Raw genomic sequence first — 20,898 nt, 5'->3', positions numbered from 1 at the left:
ACAAATCAGCATCTGCAGTTTCTTGTTTCTATAATGGCAATCAGATTAAGTTGATAGCTGATGTAATAAGAAACAGAACTTTTATTTCATCGATTTTAGCAATTTCCTGGCATTCTTCCTGATGAAAGGCATGAACCAATTAATATCTCTCTCTCTCTCTCTCTCTCTCTCTCTCTGAGGTTCAGTCTAACTTGCTGAGCACATCTGACATTTTTTTTTAAATTCAGCTCAGATTGATTAGGTATAATGATAATTCACTGTCAGGAAAAAAGCTTGCATTTCTGTAGGACTTTTGACTTCCTTTCAGAATATGCCAAAGTACTTCACTAATAATAAAGCACTTCTCAATTGTAATTACTATTTGAAGAGGGAGCTGCATATATATAGATGCCCAAAAAAAAACATGTAAACATGACATAAATACAAACTGCTGTAGAAAGTCAGCAGGTCAGGTAGCATTTCAAGGAGGGAATGGACAAGCAAAGTTTCAGGTCGGGACCTTTCTTTGTACTTACGAATCAGACATCTTTCTGTAGAGGGGTTACGACCTGAAACGTCACCTGTTCATTCCCTCCACAGATGTTGCCTGACCCGCTGAGTTGTTCCAGCACTGCGTTTCGCTCAGGATTCCAGCATCTGCAGTCATGTGTCTCCATGTAAAAATGACAATAATTTCTCTTGGTAATATTAACTGAGAAATAAATGTTGGCCAGGACACTGGGATTAATTACCTGCTGTCCTTCATCTAGTGTACTGGGAGCTTTCAGCAAGCAGACATTATGTGATAATCATATAATGGAACTGACTGCTTTAGAGATTGCAATTAAATGAGCTCCTGCTTTCAAGTCTTTCTAGGATGTTGCAAAATAAAAACGATTTCTAAATTAATGGATGATTTTAATTGTAAAATGTAATATTTGAATAAAACTGGAACACCTTACCTTTTCTGCAGCAACTCCAGAGATCTGACAAAGCGTTGTACATAAATCAGAAATTGTACCCAGCTTTGGGACAATTACCCTATACTGTAAAATAAGCAGCCCATTAATAGAGTAATACAATACAAAATAATTCAAAGAAAAACATGTATTTAGTGCCAGCAAGTGACATTATTTTCTTGTTGTATAATTGTATAATGACGTTTAAAATGTTTAATGATAATGTTTAATTCATACAGAGAAAGTAAGCAAACCTGCGTTGGCTTTGACTTTGGGTCAGCCCTCACCAGGAAGATTTCCATGGTGCGGTCCTTCTTCATAGGTAATGGCAGCGTTAAATAACAGAATGGGTCAAAAGTCACAGAAACTTTTGAACATTCTGGACAAACTAGAGTAGATTTAAATAGCCCATGGAAGATATCTACAATGATGGAGTTGTTCCTTAATCTGTGGTTTTCCCAAGCTTCTGTGGCGACTAACTATAATCAAAAAGGACAAAAACATTTGTAAGCCACATTTATGCATAAAGAGCTTGCATTATAATGGACCACACTGCGTGTTCAGGATTATCAAAGCACTTTCACCTACCTATCATCAACTAGAGTGCGGTCCTGAGCTAACATGTACCTCATTACCCCTTGGACTCTATTTAATTGGAATTTATCTTGCACTAAAAATAATTTGCTTCATCCTGTACCTGTACGAGGCACGACTTTAATCATGTGTGTATAAAAGCTTGGTTTAACATCCAAAATTAAAAGATTACAACTCGATAACACAAGACAATGCATGGAAATTTTGGCCTGGATAATGGGGGCAGCCGTTATATCCATAATACTTTGAGCTGGAGACCAGCATAACACTATAATCAAGCAGAAATTACAATACAGTAGTTTTTTTCTTTGTATTTCAACTGAAGACACCCAGCAACTTTTGAATAAATTGGGAAGTACTTAAGAACACATATTGCCTTGTTACCCATACCCTTTGAGCATGTTCCAGTAATTATTGATGGATTTACCATAAGCAAAATCTCCACGGTCTAACTGACGGACAAAAATAGTTGGAAGTTAAAATTTGAAGCAACTGTGTGATGCAAAATATACCTTACATTAAAAATGCATCCTTTAAAATAGATTATTCAGAACAAGACTCACCTCATCTTCCCTACCATTGGCATCTTTAAGTTCTAAGTAGGGTTTTTTCTTCACACGATTTAAATCTTCATGTAAACCATCTAAAAGAAATGCAAGCAACTCTTGAGAATCCTGTTGCTGGTATCCTGAAAACTGGGGAGCAAAACATCCAACCTGTGTCTGAAGAGAGAAAGAAAAATATTCACACCATTGTTTCAATTTAAGTTAAAGGAATGCTTATTTGAAATAATTAATGATTGGAATTGTAGCACAGACATATTGAGATTCCAGTAAAAACATAAAGTTAATTCAAACATTTTAATGGGGTGGAAGATTGCAACCTTCACGTGGTCCGCCCTGCTTCAACTAATGCAATCAACTCGACGTGCACAAATGGAAGATCAAATAGAACAAGTTGTCCGACAAATTTAGGCTGTGCACGCCACACGAAAGAAGAAGAAACATTTTAATGGTAACCAGTTTGTTCAAGACCTTGGGCCGAAAACCTTAAATATCAAGATGACTCACACAACTCATCTAACGATGAACAAGTGGACTACATGAGAGCACCAGGTGCAAATTATTTTAAGATCCATGCCTTCTGCAACCTATGCATTTTATAACCCTAATCTATTACAATACTTGCCTACTGTTCTTTAGAAAACAATTTTCACGCTATAGATGATTAACTGCTTGTCAATAAAAACCAGTAGCAAAATATTGATTGGGACGTGGATATATGTAAAAAACCCAAATCACAAATATTTATTTCATGAGTTGGTAGAAGAGCTATGTCCCACAGGAAGTCGCCACCTGGCAACTGCTGTGCAGCAAGTGCCCAGGCTCACTATTTGCACGCTTGCTCTTTATAGGAGCACTTTTCTAAATGGTGTGCTGAGGTTTAATTAAATAATAAAGGGCATAGATAAATTAGTCAGCATCTTTTTTCCCCAGGTCAGGATCAAGAAAAACTAGAGAGCAAAGGTTTGTGAGAGGGAAGGAAATTTAAAAGGACAACCAAGGAGGTAAGTATTTCCACAGAGGGTGCTGGTAGTCTGGAAGTTGCTGGCAGATATAGTGGTAGAGGCAAATACACAAAGTTAAAAGGTAGTTGGACTGTTAGAAAAGGGGATAAGGACCAAATGAAAATAAATGAGATTAGCACAAATAGGCATCACAATTGGCATAGGTGAGGTAGGCCCATTTCCATACAGTACAATTTTTATGATTTTATGTCATCCACACCAAAAGACAAGAATGCTCAAATGAATTTAGGCAAAAAAAAAGATTTTGAAGCAAACAATTTTCAATCCTTTACATGATTATTAATGGATCAGAATATATGTATTCTCGTTAGTGCTTTTGGAGTTCATGAACCACCTTTGTGATCTTATGTCATGACTTTACTTGACAATAAAGGCTAGCATTGGCTCAATTTCCTTTTTACTCATTATGAAAGACTTAGTATCTCTAACGAATATCCATTATTGGCTCAGATTACAAATTGCATGTAATTTATTGTTCCTGTCCTTGTCTGACTGTGCAGTTGACTGTAAGCTTCGAAGGCAGGCAAATAACTGGAAAAATCATTATAGGTGAGACAAAATGCAGAGCATTATTTAAATTATTTACAAGTAACATTATGAAATGCTGGCCACATTTTGCATTGTTTGTTTCCTTGAAGCTAATGTTCAAATGTAGCTGTTGATTTTGGATCACATTGATTTGTTAGCCTTGGTGACCTGGTCCTTCCTCAATAAATTGATGACCATGTTTTTCCCCACGATAGAAAACCTATTCTGGATGCAGAGGGCTAATCTTACTGGCTTTCCACATCCTGGAGTTTAGCGATATGGTCAGGCTTTTGACTGGGTCACTCAATTGGATTCATATCGGGTGATTGACTTGGCCACTCAAGAATTGACCATTTTTTAGCTTTGAAAAACTACCTTGTTGCTTCAGCATTATGTTTGGGATCATTGTCTTGCTGTAGAATGAACAGTCGCACAATGAGTTTTGAGACATTTGTTTGAACTCGAGCAGATAGGATGTGTCTATACATTTCAGAATTAATTATGCTACTACCATCAGCAGTTGTATCATCAGTGAAGATAAGTGAGCCAGTACCTTCAGCAGCCATACATTCCCAGGCCATAACACCCCCACCACCGTGTTCTCACAGATGAGGTAGTATGCTTTGGATCTTGGGCAGATCCTTTAGTTTTTCAAAGCTAAAAAATGGTAAATTCTTGAGTGACCAAGTCAATCACCTGATCTGAACCCAATTGAGCATGCCTTTTATATGCTGAAGATAACACTGAAGGGGACTAGCCCCCAAAACAAGCATGCTAAAGATGGCTGCAATACAGATCTAGCAGAGCATCACCAGAGAAGACGCCCAGCAACTGGTGATGTCCATGAATCGCAGACCAAGCAGTGATTGCATGCAAAGGATATGCAACAAAATACTAAACATGACTATTTTCATTTACATGACATTGCTGTGTCCCAAACATTGTGGTGCCCTGAAATGGGGGGGTCTATATCTAAACACTGCTGTAATTTCTACATGGTGAAACCAAAATGTATAAAAATTGCCTTTATTAAAATCTAACAATGTGCACTTTAACCACATGTGATTTTTTTCTATTACAAATCTCAAATTATAGAGTACAGAGGCAAATAAGTATATGATGGATCTTTGTCACAAACATTATGGAGGACGCTGTATAATCTCTGGCGTTAAAAATGGATATCAGCTGACTAACATCTTATGAGGCTTGATAAGGTAGATGCAGGGCTGATGTTTCCCTTGAATAGGTGTAGAACTAAGGGTCACAGTTTCAAAGTAAATAATTATCCATTCACAACAGAGGCAGAAAGAAGTGTCTTTGCACAAATTGAGGGACATGGAGTTAAAGCCCTGTCCCACAGTACGAGTTCATTCCAAGAGCTCTCCCGAGTTTGCCCTGATTCGAACTCGGAGATTTATGGTAATGGCCGCTCGTCGGTGCTCGGGGCTCTCGTGAACATTTTTCAACATATTGAAAAATCTTCACGAGTCTTCCCGAGTACTTGCTGTTAGCGCTACGATCTGGTAAGATGTCCCCGAGCTCCGACGTACCCGCTATGTTCATTCTCCGTGCTTACCACGAGTTTGATTTTTTTTAAACTCGGGAGAGCTCTTGGAATGAACTCGTACCATGGGACAGGGCTTTTAGTGCTGCAAAGTGGCAGCGAGGTGAAGGACGAATCACAATCCTACTGAATGATATAGCTTGTGAGGATCCTAATGGCCTATCCTGCTTCGATTTCTTAAGACATGCAGAGACCTTTAAAGTACTTTAAGTAAATAATTAATCATTTAAAATAATTAAATTGCAAACCAATGCAAAATAGCAATTAAAAGCCCTTGTAGAAACAAGAAACTGCAGATACTGGTTTACAAATAAAGGACAAAGCGCAGGAGTAACTCAGCAGGTTATGTTATAGGAGCAGAATTAGGCCATTCGGTCCATCAAGTCTACTCCGTCATTCAATAATGGCTGATATATCCTTCCCTCTCAATCTTATTTTTCTGCCCAGAACCCCTGACACCCATACTAATCAAGAATCTATCAATCTCCGCCTTAAAAATATATTAGCCCCCACAGCCATCTGTGGCAATGAATTCCACATATTTGCTAACCTCTGATGAATGTGAAATTTATTCCCATTGAAGGCTGTGGAGGTCAAGTCAATCGATATTTTTAAGACGGAGATTTCTGAAAAACATGGATAGATGATGTCTCGGGTTGGGATACTTCTTCAGACTCCTTAAAAATCCTTTGTCTCCTCGTGCAATACCCTACAATAAAATAATTGAGGAGTTTGATCCTGCATCAGTCCTCAAGTGCAATGCTGTAGATCCCAGTAAAACAAGGCATGAATAAAATTGCTGGCAAATCCTCCAGTTTAATTTTTAGGAGTGAACATGTAGAACTTAATGTTGCATGTTCTATTTGGAAATGCTGGCAATAACCAGTGAAATTCAGAATATTGTGTTCCATTATTTTGTCGTTGGATCTTTGATTGATTACATGGAATAAAGTTCTTGATTTGTTACAGCCCCACAAAGTTCCAAAGTGCAGATACTAAAAAATATTTGCATATTCTGGTTTTAATATCCACATTGGATTAAGACTAAAAATGTTCAAAATCTGGTGGCATGCTTAGAATATCATTCCACGAGTTTGCAGTGGAGTGGAAATACTAGTCTAACAAATGGCAGTGGGTTTTTTTGTCCACTGTATGAAAACTAAATAGAAAATATTTCTCATTGTAATTAGCCAATCGTGGGGTTTTTTCTACGAGATGGAAATTGGATTTCAACATCTCTTACAACATGCCTCGCATTGATAGTTATGGGATTTTGTTTACATGCATTCTCACTATGAAATAAACATAATCTTGCCATAGAGTACAGAGAAGGTTCACCACATTGATTCCTGGGATGGCAGGACTTTCATATGAAGAAAGACTGGATAGACTCGGCTTGTACACGCTAGAATTTAGAAGATTGAGGGGGGATCTTATAGAAATAAAACAAAATTCTTAAGGGGTTGGACAGGCTAGATGCAGGAAGATTATTCCCAATGTTGGGGAAGTCCAGAACTAGGGGTCACAGTTTAAGGATAAGAGGGAAGTCTTTTAGGACCAAGATGAGAAAATCTTTTTTTACACAGAGAGTGGTGAATCTGTGGAATTCTCTGCCACAGAAGGTAGTTGAGGCCAGTTCATTGGCTATATTTAAGAGGGAGTTAGATGTGGCCCTTGTGGCTAAAGGGATCAGGGGGTATGGAGAGAAGGCAGGTACAGGATACTGAGTTGGATCATCAGCCATGATCATATTGAATGGTGGTGCAGGCTCGAAGGGCCGAATGGCCTACTCCTGCACTTAATTTCTATGTTTCCCTCTCTTCACCCCTCTCCCACCTATCCCTCTCTCCCACACCCCCCTTCCCTCTCTACCCCACCCCCTTCCCTCTCTCCACCCGCCCCCTTCCTCCTTCCCCCTGTCCCTCTTCCATCACTCCCCCTACCCCTCTCCTCCTCCCTCCCCACTCTTCTACCTCTCCCCCTTCCCTCCCCACTTTCCCCTTTCTCCCTTCCCTCCCCACTCTTTCCCCTTTCTCCCCCTCCCTCTCCCCCACATCTCTCTCCCCATACCCCTCTCTCACCCCCTACCCCGCTCTCCTTTCCCTCCCAAATCTGTCCCGTTTCCTCCTCCTCCTCTCCCCTCTTCTCACCCCCCCTCCCCCCCCCTGTGTGTTTGGGGGGCGGTTAATGCGAGTGTGATGCCGCAGCCCCCCCCCCCCCCCCCCCCCCCCCGCGCAAACGCCGTTGGGGAAACAGACCCAACGGGTCTGCACTTGGTCTAGTCTATATTTAAAACTGTGTGGCTGCCGCCGTCCGTCCAGCTGCCTGCCTTTCTTCCTTTTGATTGGTTCCATCGTGTGATGTCACAATGCCCAATGTTCACATATGTCCAATCGGAATGGATCCATTTACATATGCCTTTGCAGGAGCACCAGCACCTGGTGAACGTTCCATTGTGTGATGTCACAATGCCCAAAGACATTCTTGCCATAGAGGGAGTACAGAGAAGGTTCACCAGACTGATTCCTGGGATGTCAGGACTTTCATATGAAGAAAGACTGAATAGACTCGGCTTGTACTCGCTAGATTTTAGAAGATTGAGGGGTGATCTTGTAGAAACTTACAAAATTTTTAAGGGGTTGGACAGGTTAGATGCAGGAAGATTGTTCCCGATGTTGGGGAAGTCCAGAACAAGGGTTCACAGTTTAAGGATAAGGGGGAAATCTTTTATGACCGAGATGATAAAAACATTTTTCACACAGAGATTGGTGAATCTCTGGAATTCTCTGCCACAGAAGGTAGTACCCCTACCCCACTCTACTTTCCCTCCCAAATCTCTCCAGTTTCCTCCTCCTCCTCTCCCCTCCCTCCCCTCTCCTCACCCTCCCCTCTTCCCACCCCGTCCCCCCCCCCCCCCCCCACCTGTGTGTTTGGGGGGTGGTTAGTGTGAGTGTAAAATGCCACAGCCCCCCCCACACAAACGCCCGTTGGGGAAACAAACCCAACGGGTCTGCACTTGGTCTAGTATAATAATAGTGTGTGTGTGTGTGTGTGTGTCTTGTTAGTCTGTGATTAATACTAGCCAGGATGTTTAGGCGCTAAGAGACTCTGAAATAGGCAGGCAAAAAGGCATAATAGAATTGCAAAAAAGGCATGAAAAAGGCGCTTCTTGACAAAAAAGACGCATGAAAAGGCATGTTTTTCCACCCCCCAAAATATGGTTAAAAATGATCATGTAAAGGTATTCTACATTAAATGACCAAAGTTGCCTGGTTGCACATAATTACAAGCATTTTTTTCAAATTATCTGGTGTTAAATTATGCCGCCTCAGACAGAAAATGCTTCAGTTGTGGAAAAACGTATTTTTACCTCAGCTGAGGTCACTGGTGCATACCCAAAACAAGCTACAGACTCTATATTCATGTCAATATCTTGTGCAACTACCTTTGAGAACTTTAGCTATGTTTTGTATTTCTTCAAGATCTTTGTTAGCTAAAATCACCCTCTCACATTTTCCTTGTATATCTTTACCTACATCGTCAGGAATTAGACGGATATCGTCAATTAATTTGTTGAAAACCTGCAAGTTATTCACTAATGTTTTGCCACATTTCTCAAGGGAAGTGATAGTTTGTGGGAAGTTTGCAAAATTGGAAGCAATAAACACAAGATCGCGGTGGAGGAATGCGGTGGAGGTGCATGATTTCACTGACGATCCTGACTGCAGCAGATTCTTCTTCAAAACAGTTGACAAATTATTTTATGTTTTCGAAATTTGCAGCATAGTAGAGTACAGCAGAGAGCCATGTACCCCACCTAGTCAAAACGGGCTGAGGAGATCTCGGGTGCCATTTCCTTGAACATGCTTTGAGGGAGATTTTCTTAACATTGGAAACTAGGCGATCGACGTTTGGAAACAAACTATGTATGTGCTTGACAATTCGATGAAGTCCTTGAGCTGAGCATATCAAATGCAACATTTTGGGGGAATAAAACTTTAAGAGCATGAGCAGCTTTTTTTTAATTTTCAGAGCTGCATCAGTCACAAACAGAAGATCATTCTCGTGTTTTATATCTTCTGGCCAAAGATCAGCAAGTGAAGATGTAAACAACTGAGTAATAGTTGAGCTGTTTGACCTCTCCAATATTTCCAATGTCAACAAATACTCCTTTGATGGTTGACCTGCCTCCAGTGTACCGATGACCACATTGGCAACATATCTCCTCACAACATCGGTTGTTTCGTCTATTGAGATCCATATTATTTTGCATGCAACTTCAACTCTAATTTTCTGCACAACAATGTTGAAGTTGATGTCAACATAATTTTTCCGTAATTATGACTCGCTTGGTGTATGTTCTATTTCTTTAAAAAAACTCAGAGATTTGTTTTCCAATTTCCAAATGGAATTCCAGCATCAATGAATGTCTTGCACAGACCACTCGAAAACTCAGATTTGCGACTGGAGCCAGCAGTAAATGTAGTGAGGAGACAGCTTGGGTATTTCGCTTGTGTAGTCTGCACCCCAGCGATATCAACATTTGACTTCTCTAATTTTAGATAGCCCTCGTCTTCTCCCTCCTCCCCCTCACCCTTTCCAGCTCTCCTTCTAGTCCTACTGTCTCTGCCTCTCTTTTTTCTACATGTCTCTACCTTCCCCCCCCCCCCCCCTCCCATCAGTCTGAAGAAGGGTCTCGACCAGACACGTCGCCTATTTCTTCTCTCCATTGATGCTGCCTCACCTGCTGAGTTTCTCCAGCATTTTATGTCTACCTACGATTTTTCCAGCATCTGCAGTTCTTTCGTAAATAGATCTTGGAGAAGGCTGAACCAGCGGGCAGCAGCATGAACGAATGAATGACTGGCGGTGGCGCCCACGGTTTCGCCCCGGTGGTGGAAATTTTCTTGTAAGTTATACTATGTTAACACGTTAATAATAACATTAATATTAATATGATAATATAGAATACGTCATTGAAATAGACGGCGGCAGTGACCCGACTTCGGAGGTTCGGCCGCGGGCCCAGTAGACAACATCGTCGGGAGCTCGCAGGTCACAGGTTGGTAACCTGTTTTTCTGGAGCTCCCGCGGCAACAGCTTCTTCCGCTGGACTGGAGGGCGGCAGCTTCGACCACCCCGGGCCGCGGAGATTGAACCGGCCCGTTTGCGAAGCACGGTTGAGCCGCAGGACTAAAGCACCATCACCCGGTGGGGGTCACAACATCGGAGGCCTGGATTGCCTCAGCGCAGAGGGAGAACAAGGAGGGAAGAGACAAAGACTTAAGACTTTTGCCTTCCAACACAGTGAGGAGGTGTCTGGTGAACTCACTGTGGTGGATATTAAATTTGTGTTTATTGTGTGTTTTGTTACTTTATTATATGTATGACTGCGAGGCAACAAAATTTTGTTCAGACCGAAAGATCTGAATGACAATAAAGTTTCCAAGATCCAAGAAATCACGGTACAACTAGAGAAAATAGCACGACCTTTGAGCAAAACAGCAAAAAAAGGCAGATTTAGGCACTCGATCTTGAAAAAGGCATTATCCTGGTGAAATCATCAAAAAAGGCATGAAAAGACACATGGCATTTATGGCAAAATCCTGGCTCTAATGATTAATATCTCCTCAAAAACACGATGCGCTAACGGTGAAATTTTTACATATTCCAATAGATTTATCACATGATCTCAAAAATCGCCTCATCTGAAAATTTGATTCATTATTTCTTGAGTTAATTATTAAAATTGTTCACAAAACTGAAATCTTTTTTAAAGCTAACGAGCTGATGATGTCACAATGGCTCTTCTCCTCGCGGCCCACTGCGGAGTGTTATCAACGCGCAGCCTGCTGGGCATTTTTTTCCACGGGCTGCGAGTTATGCCCCCCCTGACTCGCAGTCATTTGTTCCCCACCCCTCGCATTTGACTTGCACTCGTCCACCAGCCGTCCACCCTGTCCCGCCTGCAGCCCAGCCGCTTCAGAGGTCCCGCGAGGTTCCGAGCGCTACCGAGGTCCGCAGCCCACTCGCAGTCGGCCCCACCCACTTAGTGTCTGCGCTGCCCACTCGCTGAGTTCGAGTCTGCCCTCTCCCTCTCTCTCCCCCCCTCCCCCTCCTCGAGAATACAGTGGATAAAGACTTACTTTGAACATTCGTGGTGCCACATAAACATTTCTTCCCGACCACATCTGTTTGATGAGCTCAGCATATGCCTCAGCAATTTCTCCTCTCATCCCCAAAGGGTTCTCCCGATTTAGCTCCTCTTCATACTTGCCTTGTAGAAAGTAATCCGTCAATGGACCAGTGTTACTCAAACACTGAAAGAAACCAAAATTGAAATTGTTCTTAATCATCTTTAATTCGGTCCCCACTACTATGTTGGTCGGCAGGGAATAAGTTCACAACTTAAGTGTAAAAATATGAATGTTTCACCAGCAACAAAAACATTAAAATCTGTGGAGTCTCACCTGCAATGCTGAATTCATGAAGCATGTATTACCAAGGTTACTAAGGCCACAAAGGCCTGCTTGACTCGGTGATTCCCTATAACTACTGTTCATAGAACCATATCCACTTGATCTGAAAAAAAAAAAACACCAATTGAATTCTCGTATGTTGAAAAACAGTATTAATTATGCTTTTTCAGAAGTTGCATGCAAACAGAAGTTTGTATGTTAAAGTATCTGCCATCTTGGACAATTACACAAGACAGCATAAAACATTTAATATTTAACATCGAAAAATCAAAAGTATTCTCCCACAAGACATGGAATTAATTACAGAGATTTTGCCTCTGAAATTAAAAATAAGATTAAAATTATTTGAAGCAGCTACAATACAAACGACAGCAAATAAAGCAATTACAGTCATGCAATTATTTTTTTTGTGGTACTGTCCCAAACCAGTAAAATTAACCAATGTACATTTTAATTTAGTATAAAGAATATTCTCTCATAGATGTTTGTTAAGACAGTGGGCAAAATTTGATCATTCTCTGTAAATGTGGTGATACATTTAATTGCAGACAACTTTACTTGAAATATGTAAGGAATAAAACTATTTTCTTCAAGAAAGTCAGGCTTAAAAAATTCATTTTCATGGATAAATGTACAGGAGAGATCAAAATTATAATTGAAAAGTTTATAACAAAATCGTACTACTGCAGAAAGAGTGGGTTATTTTTTCATCAAGGGGTTAATAATTCTAGAACAACAAAACTTTTAAGGATAATTCACTCAGTTATTCAGTAAAAAATTAGCAAAACAAGATTCTTTTGAAATTTCTGAAAGGTGGAGCAATGAACTACTTTTGATTTAATAAAGGTTGAGTGTGCAGGGATTCATCTAATTTAGGATTGAATTTTGAGTTAATGAAGCAGATATCAGCAATCTCAGTCTGCTGCTTGGTTTTTGTTTTCTTTGGCATTTAGGCTGTGGGCCGAGGAGCTTTATTCTACAATTTTGTGACCCACAAAACTACATTAAATTTTCACATACTGTGTAAAAAAAATTATATAAATCATCCCTGAAACTCGTCATGAAGAAGACTTGCACATTTAAAAAAAATTAAATTAGAGAAAAACCGTCCAATCAAAGCACGTTTAACATTGAGTTGTATGCCAGTTGGCCAATCACGAGCTTTGCTTCAGGCTAGCACACAACATGGCTGAGGTTGCCTCTGCAGATGCCTGTTTTACTGGAGATTCTAATTTGTTGTTCTGTGGAATACATGTCGTGGAAACTTGCAGCAGAGTAATTGAATTTAGTGAGAAAAGCATTAAAAAGGCTGAAGAATGTGCTGCTAAGTGGATTGAAGTAGAAGAAAGCCTTGAAAGCAAAGTCGCTGCTGAGGTGCTCCAACACAAAGAAGACACCCAGGCATCAACTCTTGAAAGGTAAGATCTAAAGTCTGAATTTATGAAAATCTATCTGTATGGAGTTTAATTAATTTAATTGCACCCTTCTATAATGTGAATAAATTAATCAAGCAATTAATTAATTAATTAATCAATTCATCCATTCATGAAATTGAGGGCCAAAACTATATGTTTCCATAACACAGTCAATTGTCACTAATGCCAGCGCGTTGTAGTCTAATAAGTCTTTAACAGCTAATCTCGAAGCTGCCTGCGATAACTTACCGGGAAAAAGTGCTCCGAACGCGGGGCCTAGGTCTCAATTAAGAAGCGGCCAATTCGCGAACGCGGAGCCGCTGATCATCTCCGCGGGCGCGGGCGGGGGGGGGGGGGGGGGGGGGGGGGGGAAAGGCTGTACATAGTGCCGACTGTAGCGGCCGTTTTCAGATCCTGACCACGGGAGAAAAACGGAGGGATATCGATCGCTATTTATAGGCTTCTATTGCAGTGAGAAATGGTCAGAAATGGTTGATTTTTCTGTAGAAATGAATTTGGGGGTATGTGAACTTGAACTAGTTTTTCTATGGTAGTAACCTATTGTTATTCTCATTAACATTAAGAAGAGGTTTAAATTTTATGAATTGAAGTCCATGCAGACTTAATGACTATGAGATTTTTTTTTTCTGTAGCCTCTACTGAAACTTGAAATAACTTATCAATTGTAGTAAATTACAGTGTAAGTCTCATTGACATTAAATAGAGGTTGACACTTTATGAATTGAAGTCCATGCAGACCCAAGTACTATGAGATGTTTCTTTCTCTAGCTATTCTGCACCCTCTGCTCCTGCACTTGAAGTCTTATCTATGGCTGTAAATTACAGTGGCAGTCTCATTGACATTAAGAAGAGATTGACATTTTATGAATCGAAGTCCATGCAGACCTAAGTGATATGAGATTTTTTTTTTCTGCAGCTTCTGCCCCTCCACGCATCAGAGCCTGTCCACACAAAAGTCTTTTGTGTGGACATTCACTGTGCTTTAATGAACACTAATTTGATAATTTGCAGACTTGCCATCCCATCTACCTGGACATGCATACATGTTTAATTTCCTCATTGATATGTCAATATTGTCTTACATAATATAAAACATGAAAAGATGTAAAATACACCCTGACACATATTATCTTCTATTATTAGGAGGCAACAGTGTATCCCGGGTTATCATGCAAAGTGCTTCTGCAACATAACAACAATAAATCGAGCGATAGCAAAGTCTAGAAGGAAGAAAGGTAATGATAGGACTCAAACAACAAATCTTTTTACTTATGGTCATATGATGTTACTTTGAAAAATGAAAAGATATATTTGAGGATGTTGATTTATTTTACTTTTCATTCCTTTTCTGTTTTCGTTTTCCTCTTTCAATTGAGTTCAAGACGCTGAAAAGCCTGAAGCAGGTGAATCACCTCAAGAGGCAGTTCCTGATGGTGAAGCAGATGAGCCGGCCCCAAAGAGACTGCTTCGATCCATGACAAGTCATAGTCAACAAACAGCAACTGTCGATCACACTGACCGCAGGCATGTCTTACCAGCGCATTGCATCATTTGTAAATGTTCAAAGTACACAAAATAAATAAATTGTGGAAAAAAATGATTATATAAAGTTTTATTTTAATGTGGATCGTTTCACTGTTTATTTGGTCAAATTATTTAAACAATGAGTGAATTACTTATGATAATGGCGTGCCGGTGAATGACTGCGACAATCCACCCACCGATCCACACATACATACATACGCACATCCACACACACACATCCATCCATACGCACACTTCCATGCATGCAAACACACACATACATGCACACATAAATCCGCACACACAGATCCATTCACACAGACATACATTTACACATCCAAACATACATGCACACATACATCCATCCACACGTACATACACACAGCCACAGATACATGTTTGAAAGGCACACACAGACACACACACAAACTAGAGATAAACAATACATCACTTTTAGGGTTCTTTTAGGTTAAAGGTAATAGCCCTCATTTGCAAAGGCACCAAAGGAAGGGGGGCTATAACATAAATATAAGCTCATTGTAGCTTAAAATGAATATTCATCGAGTAAACATCAGAGCATTCGATTCTTGGCCAGGATGTGACATTTACATCAGAAATAAGATAGGTCTCTTACAGGTCTGGCACTGCCCCGGTCCCACTATGGCCGTCACCCCCACTCTGCACACTGGCAGTCAGTGGGGTTCAGTAAAGGAAGGAACCCACAAAAACTGCCCTAACCCATTAATTAGGCTGGTTCAGGAGCAGGACCTCTGCGACAGTGTCATTAAAAAAACACACTCACAATTATATTCATCATATTATTTTTATATAATATAATTATACTTAATTATATATGATTACATTCATATTTACAGGTTATATATATATATAAACATATATAATGTATATATATATATATATAGTTTAAATGGACTGCAACATGGAAATAGGCTGCCCATGGTGTAATAGCTCATTGTAGCTTAAAATGAATATTCATCGAGTAAACATCAGAGCATTCGATTCTTGGACAGGATGCGACATTTACATCAGAAATAAGACAGGTCTCTTACAGGTCTGGCACTGCCCCAGTCCCACTATGGCCGTCACCCCCACTCTCCCCACTTTGGCAGTCAGCGGGGTTCAGTAAATGGGGAAACCTAGAGGATCTGTCCTGACCCTTTAATTAGGCAGGTTCATGAGCACTTAAAACCTGGGACATCTGCTGCAGTCTCATTTAATTTCCTATTAAAGCAACTGGAACATGCCTGCCTGGCACTGCCCCAGTCCCACTATGGCCGTTACCCCCACTCTGCACACTGGCAGTCAGTGGGGTTCAGTAAAGGAAGGAACCCACAAGAACTGCCCTAACCCATTAATTAGGCTGGTTCAGGAGCAGGACCTCTGCGACAGTGTCATTAAAAAAACACACTCACAATTATATTCATCATATTATTTTTATATAATATAATTATACTTAATTATATATGATTACATTCATATTTACAGGTTACATATATATATCTATATATATCTATATCTATATATATCTATATTGGTATAATATATAGTTTAAATGGACTGCAACACGGAAATAGGCTGCCCATGGTGTAATACGGGCATTGGCCACTAGATGGCGCTTATTTTCCCGATCTCATTTTCTAATTAGTTTAATTGATTAATGTGCAACTTTCGGCAATTCCGAGTTATGACTTCCTTCTCAATTATATTTCATCCAAATCTGTGGAAAATTTCATGTAGTTTGGTGACTTGGGTCACAAAATCCTATTTCTAGACACATTTTTGATGCTCGGCCCACAGCCTAATTTTCCTTGTGTGAAAACGTGTAGGGCAACCAAATAGGATAAATGAACAGAAGAGGAAAAACAAGTTTAGGTGAATAATGAATTGGGAAGCTCAAAGGTCATCGGATCACATTCCTTTGTCTGAAATAATAAAAACTGGTTATAATCAAGGCAATGTTTTTCCACCATACAGGTGCACTCACCCCCTGGTGGAGCTGGAGCTGTTTAATATGTTGCTGGAGTTGTTGCTGTCACCATTAGAGACTGTAGAAGGGGAGGACAAGGACGAGGACGAGTATGAATTGCTGCAAGTCGAGGATTTTGGAGAGGTAGATAAATTTCTGCTGGTGGCAGTGCTGGATCTGTCATAAAAACAAAGGCACGAACACGGATTTACAAATCATATTGCCACATGCAAGGCAACGCTGTCAAGACAATGCTTTTTAGAGTAGTCTTGCATGCCAAGCAATACAATTACTCAGTAAGTCAGCAAATGGGAGGGGAGGACTTGCAACTTGTTTCTGAAATTGATCACTGCTGAATGTCAAATGTAACAGAGACTACATCTATCACAAGGACTTCTCACTCTGTTTGTTCTATAAAAGGGCAAAGCAGCATAAACATTGATTGTAGGAGAAAAATAGAGAAAATGTGTGTTGGTGTGTTTACTCATTATATTTTAAGATATTATGAAAAAGCCACTAAACCCAATAGGTTTCCATATCATACTTATGAAAAACATGATTGTGTACTGTTACAAATATTAAATGCCACTAACTTTTAAATCATATAACATCATTACATGAATACCGATTTCAGTTCAAGTAACTATTTAGCTTCATTGGTTTAGCCCTCAAAATGAAAGAGGTGATAGACACCAATAGTTTGATTAAGACATTATGGAAAGTCCTGGAGTTCCTTGTATTTCCACAGAAACAGACCAACTATATTAGTAATTTACACTGAGGGTTCTTAACATTCTAACTATGGCTCAAGAATTTCAGTTCACCAATTTGCCATCAGCCAGTTCTCCCTAGTGTCATTAGTGTCCATCTGAATAAAAGAGAAAAGAAAATGTAAAGGTAGATTTACCTAATTTCATAAATACCATACCCCCCAAAAAAGAGCTGAGGGTACATTTTTATTTTTTCCTATTTCAATGTTAAAACCGATAACAAACAAGCAAATTCCATGCCCTTCGGCTGCAATTAAGGATATAACTTGCTCAGAAAGTCCCTCAGCCTACATACACGTATTTATCTGTCTAAATTAGTGAGCTGCCTCTGGATTTACTCTTCTTCTTCTTCATTCTCCTTAGAGAAGTGGGGTAGGTAAAATGATAGAGCAACAACTAGCACCATTATTTTCTCTCTGGTTGTATCAGCCTAGACACCTTTTCTCGCTCAAAGATTAAGTGAACTGTTTGCACTGACAGTAATTCCAATAGGAAAGCTATTGAACCACTGTAGAACAGGATGGCTCACATGAACAATTTAGCAGATGACAACACAAACTTCAAATGGATTTCAGCTGTTTATACTTACTGAGATGCAAAAAGAAATTAAACTTGTATTTAAACCATATTTAAAATAAAATCAATTGTATGGAAATCAATGAGGCACAAGAGGCCATGAGGCAATGATCTTAATTTTATATCACATTGTGGGGATTATAGAGACATGGCAGCAGGAGGATCGGGACTGGGAACTGAACATTCAGGGTTATACGTCCTATAGAAAGGACAGGCAGGTGGGCAGAGGAGGAGGGGTAGCTCTGCTGGTGAGGGATGAAATTCAGTCCCTTGCAAGGAGTGACATAGAGACTGACGATGTAGTCGCTGTGGATAGAATAGAGGAATTGTAAAGGCAAGAAGACACTAATGGGAGTTATCTACAGGCCCCCAAACAGTAGCCTGGATATAGGGTACAAATTGAAGCAGGAGTTAAAATTGGCTTGTAACAAAGGTAATGCCACTGTGAGTATGGGAGATTTCAATATACAGGTACACTGGGAAAATCAGGTCAGTTCTGGACCCCAAGAAAGTGATTTTAAGTGTGCCTCCAGGATGGATTCTTAGAGCAGCTTCTACTGAAGCTCACCAGAGAGAAGGCAATTCAGGATTTAGTGTGGTCTAATGAACCAGATTTAATAAGGGAATTCAAGGTAAAGGAACCGCTAGGAGGTAGTGACCATAATATGATGTTTTAATCTGCAATTTGAAAGGGAGAAGGTTAAATCAGAAGCGTCAGTGTTGCAGTTGAACAAATGGGACTATGAAGGCATAAGAGAGGAGCTGGCCAAGGTCGACTGGAAAAGGATCCTAGCAGGCATGATGCGGTGGAACAGCAATGGCAGGAATTTCTGGGGATAATCCAGAAGATGCAGGATCATTTCATTCCAAAGAGGAAGAAAGATTCTAAGGGGAGTAAAGCAACCGTGGCTGACAAGGGAAGTTAGGGATGGAATAAAACTTTAAAAAAAGGTGTATGACATAGCAAAGAGTAGCGGGAAGCCAGAGGATTGGGAAACTTTCAAAGGACAACAGAAGGTAACAAAAAGGGCAATAGAGGGTGAAACGATGAAATACGTGGGTGAACTGGCCAAGAATATAAAGAAATATGGTAAAAGTTTATTTAGGTATGTAAAGAGAAAAAGATTAGTAAAGACAAATGTGGGTTTCTTGAAGGCAGAAACAGGTAAAATTATTATGGGGAACAAGGAAATGGCAGAAAAGTTGAACAGGTACTTTGGTTCTGTCTTCACAAAGGAAGACACAAACAATCTCTCAGATGTACAAGAGGACAGAGAATCTCGGGGGACAGAAGAACTGAATTAAATTGGCGAAATAGTATTGGGTAGACTGATGGGACAGAAGACTGATAAATCCCCAGGGCCTGATGGTCTGCATCCCAGGGCACTCAAGGAGGTGGCTCTAGAAATCGTGGACGAATTGATCCAATTTTCCAATGTTTTATAGATTCAGGATCAGTTCTTGTGGATTGGAGGGTAGCTAATGTTATCCCACTTTTCAAGAAAGGAGCGAGAGAGAAAACGGGGAATTATAGACCAGTTAGCCTGATGGTGGGGAAGATGTGGTGGGGAAGATGCTGGAGTTAATTATTAAAGAAGTAATAACGGTGCATTTGGATAGCAGTAAAATGATTGGTCCAAGTCAGCATGGATTTATGAAGGGGAAATCCTGCTTGACTAATCTTCTGGAATTTTTTGAGGATGTGACAAGTAAAATGGATGAAGGAGAGCCAGTCGATTTAGAGTATCTGGACTTTCAGAAAGTCTACAGATTAGTGTGCAAAATTAGAGCACATTGTATTGGGGGTAGGGTATTGACATGGATAGAGAATTGGTTGGCAGACAGGAAACAAAGAGTAGGAATAAACGGGTCCCTGTCAGAATGGCAGGCAGTGGCGAGTGGAGTGCCACAAGGATCAGTGCTAGGGCCGCAACTATGATTTACATGATGGGATTAAAAGTAACACTAGCAAATTTGCAGATGACACAAAGCTGTGTGGCAGTGTGAACTGCGATGAGGATGCTATGAGGTTGCAGGGTGACTTGGACAGGTTGAGTGAGTGGGTAGATGCAGTATATAATGTAGATAAATGTGAGATTATCCACTTTGGCGGCAAGAACAAGGAAGGCAGATTATCTCAATGGTGTCAAGTTAGGAAAAAAGTACACCAGTCACTGAAAGTAAACATGCAGATACAGCAGACAGTGAAGAAAGCTAATGGCATGTTGGCCTTCATAACGGGAGGATTTGAGTATAGGAGTAAAGAGGTCCTTCGTCAGTTGTACAGGGCCCTGGTGAGACCACATCTGGTGTATTGTGTGCAGTTTTGGTCTCCTAATTTGAGGAAGGACATCCTTGCTATTGAGGCAATGCAGCGTAGGTTCACGAGGTTAATCCCTGGGATTGCGAGACTGTCATATGAGGAAAGATTGGAAAGACTAGGCTTGTATTCACTGGAATTTAGAAGGATGAGAGGGTATCTTATAGAAACGTATACAATTATAAAAGGACTGGACAAGCTAGATGCAGGAAAAATGTTCCCAATGTTGGGGGAGTCCAGAATCAGGGGCCACAGTCTAAGAATAAAAGGGAGGCCATTGAGATGAGAAAAAACTTTTTCACACAGAGAGTTCTAAATTTGTGGAATTCTCTGCCACAGAAGACAGTAGAGACCAATTCACTGGATAAAATTAAAAGAGAGTTAAATAGAGCTCTAGGGGCTAGCGGAATCAAGGGATATGGGGAGAAGGCAAGCATGGGTTACTGATTGTGGATAATCAACCATGATCACAATAAATGGTGGCTTGAAGGGCCAAATGGCCCCCTCCTGCACCTATTTTCTATGTTTTTATGATTGAAAGTGGGGGGAAGAAAAAGCATGGCAGGAATTTGAACGTATAAAGAACGTGTAAAA

The 20,898-nt window shown here is 40.3% G+C and overlaps 1 protein-coding gene across 1 annotated transcript in view; it reads right to left on the bottom strand.

Annotated features, from left to right (window-relative positions):
* usp4 (ubiquitin specific peptidase 4 (proto-oncogene)) overlaps positions 1-20,898 on the bottom strand; it is a 71,944-nt gene that overhangs the window by 16,936 nt on the left and 34,110 nt on the right. The window contains exons 8-13 of the mRNA XM_055648028.1: positions 16,657-16,815; positions 11,683-11,794; positions 11,359-11,532; positions 2,096-2,254; positions 1,193-1,417; positions 942-1,025 (exon numbers count right to left, since the gene is read on the bottom strand). Coding sequence (XP_055504003.1) covers positions 942-1,025; positions 1,193-1,417; positions 2,096-2,254; positions 11,359-11,532; positions 11,683-11,794; positions 16,657-16,815 — 913 coding nt within the window. The remainder of the gene's footprint in view (positions 1-941; positions 1,026-1,192; positions 1,418-2,095; positions 2,255-11,358; positions 11,533-11,682; positions 11,795-16,656; positions 16,816-20,898) is intronic.

This window comes from Leucoraja erinacea, chromosome 16, assembly GCF_028641065.1.
Source record: "Leucoraja erinacea ecotype New England chromosome 16, Leri_hhj_1, whole genome shotgun sequence".
In the NCBI taxonomy this organism is placed as follows: Eukaryota; Metazoa; Chordata; class Chondrichthyes; order Rajiformes; family Rajidae; genus Leucoraja; species Leucoraja erinaceus.
This window is presented reverse-complemented; position numbering and strand designations above follow the sequence as displayed.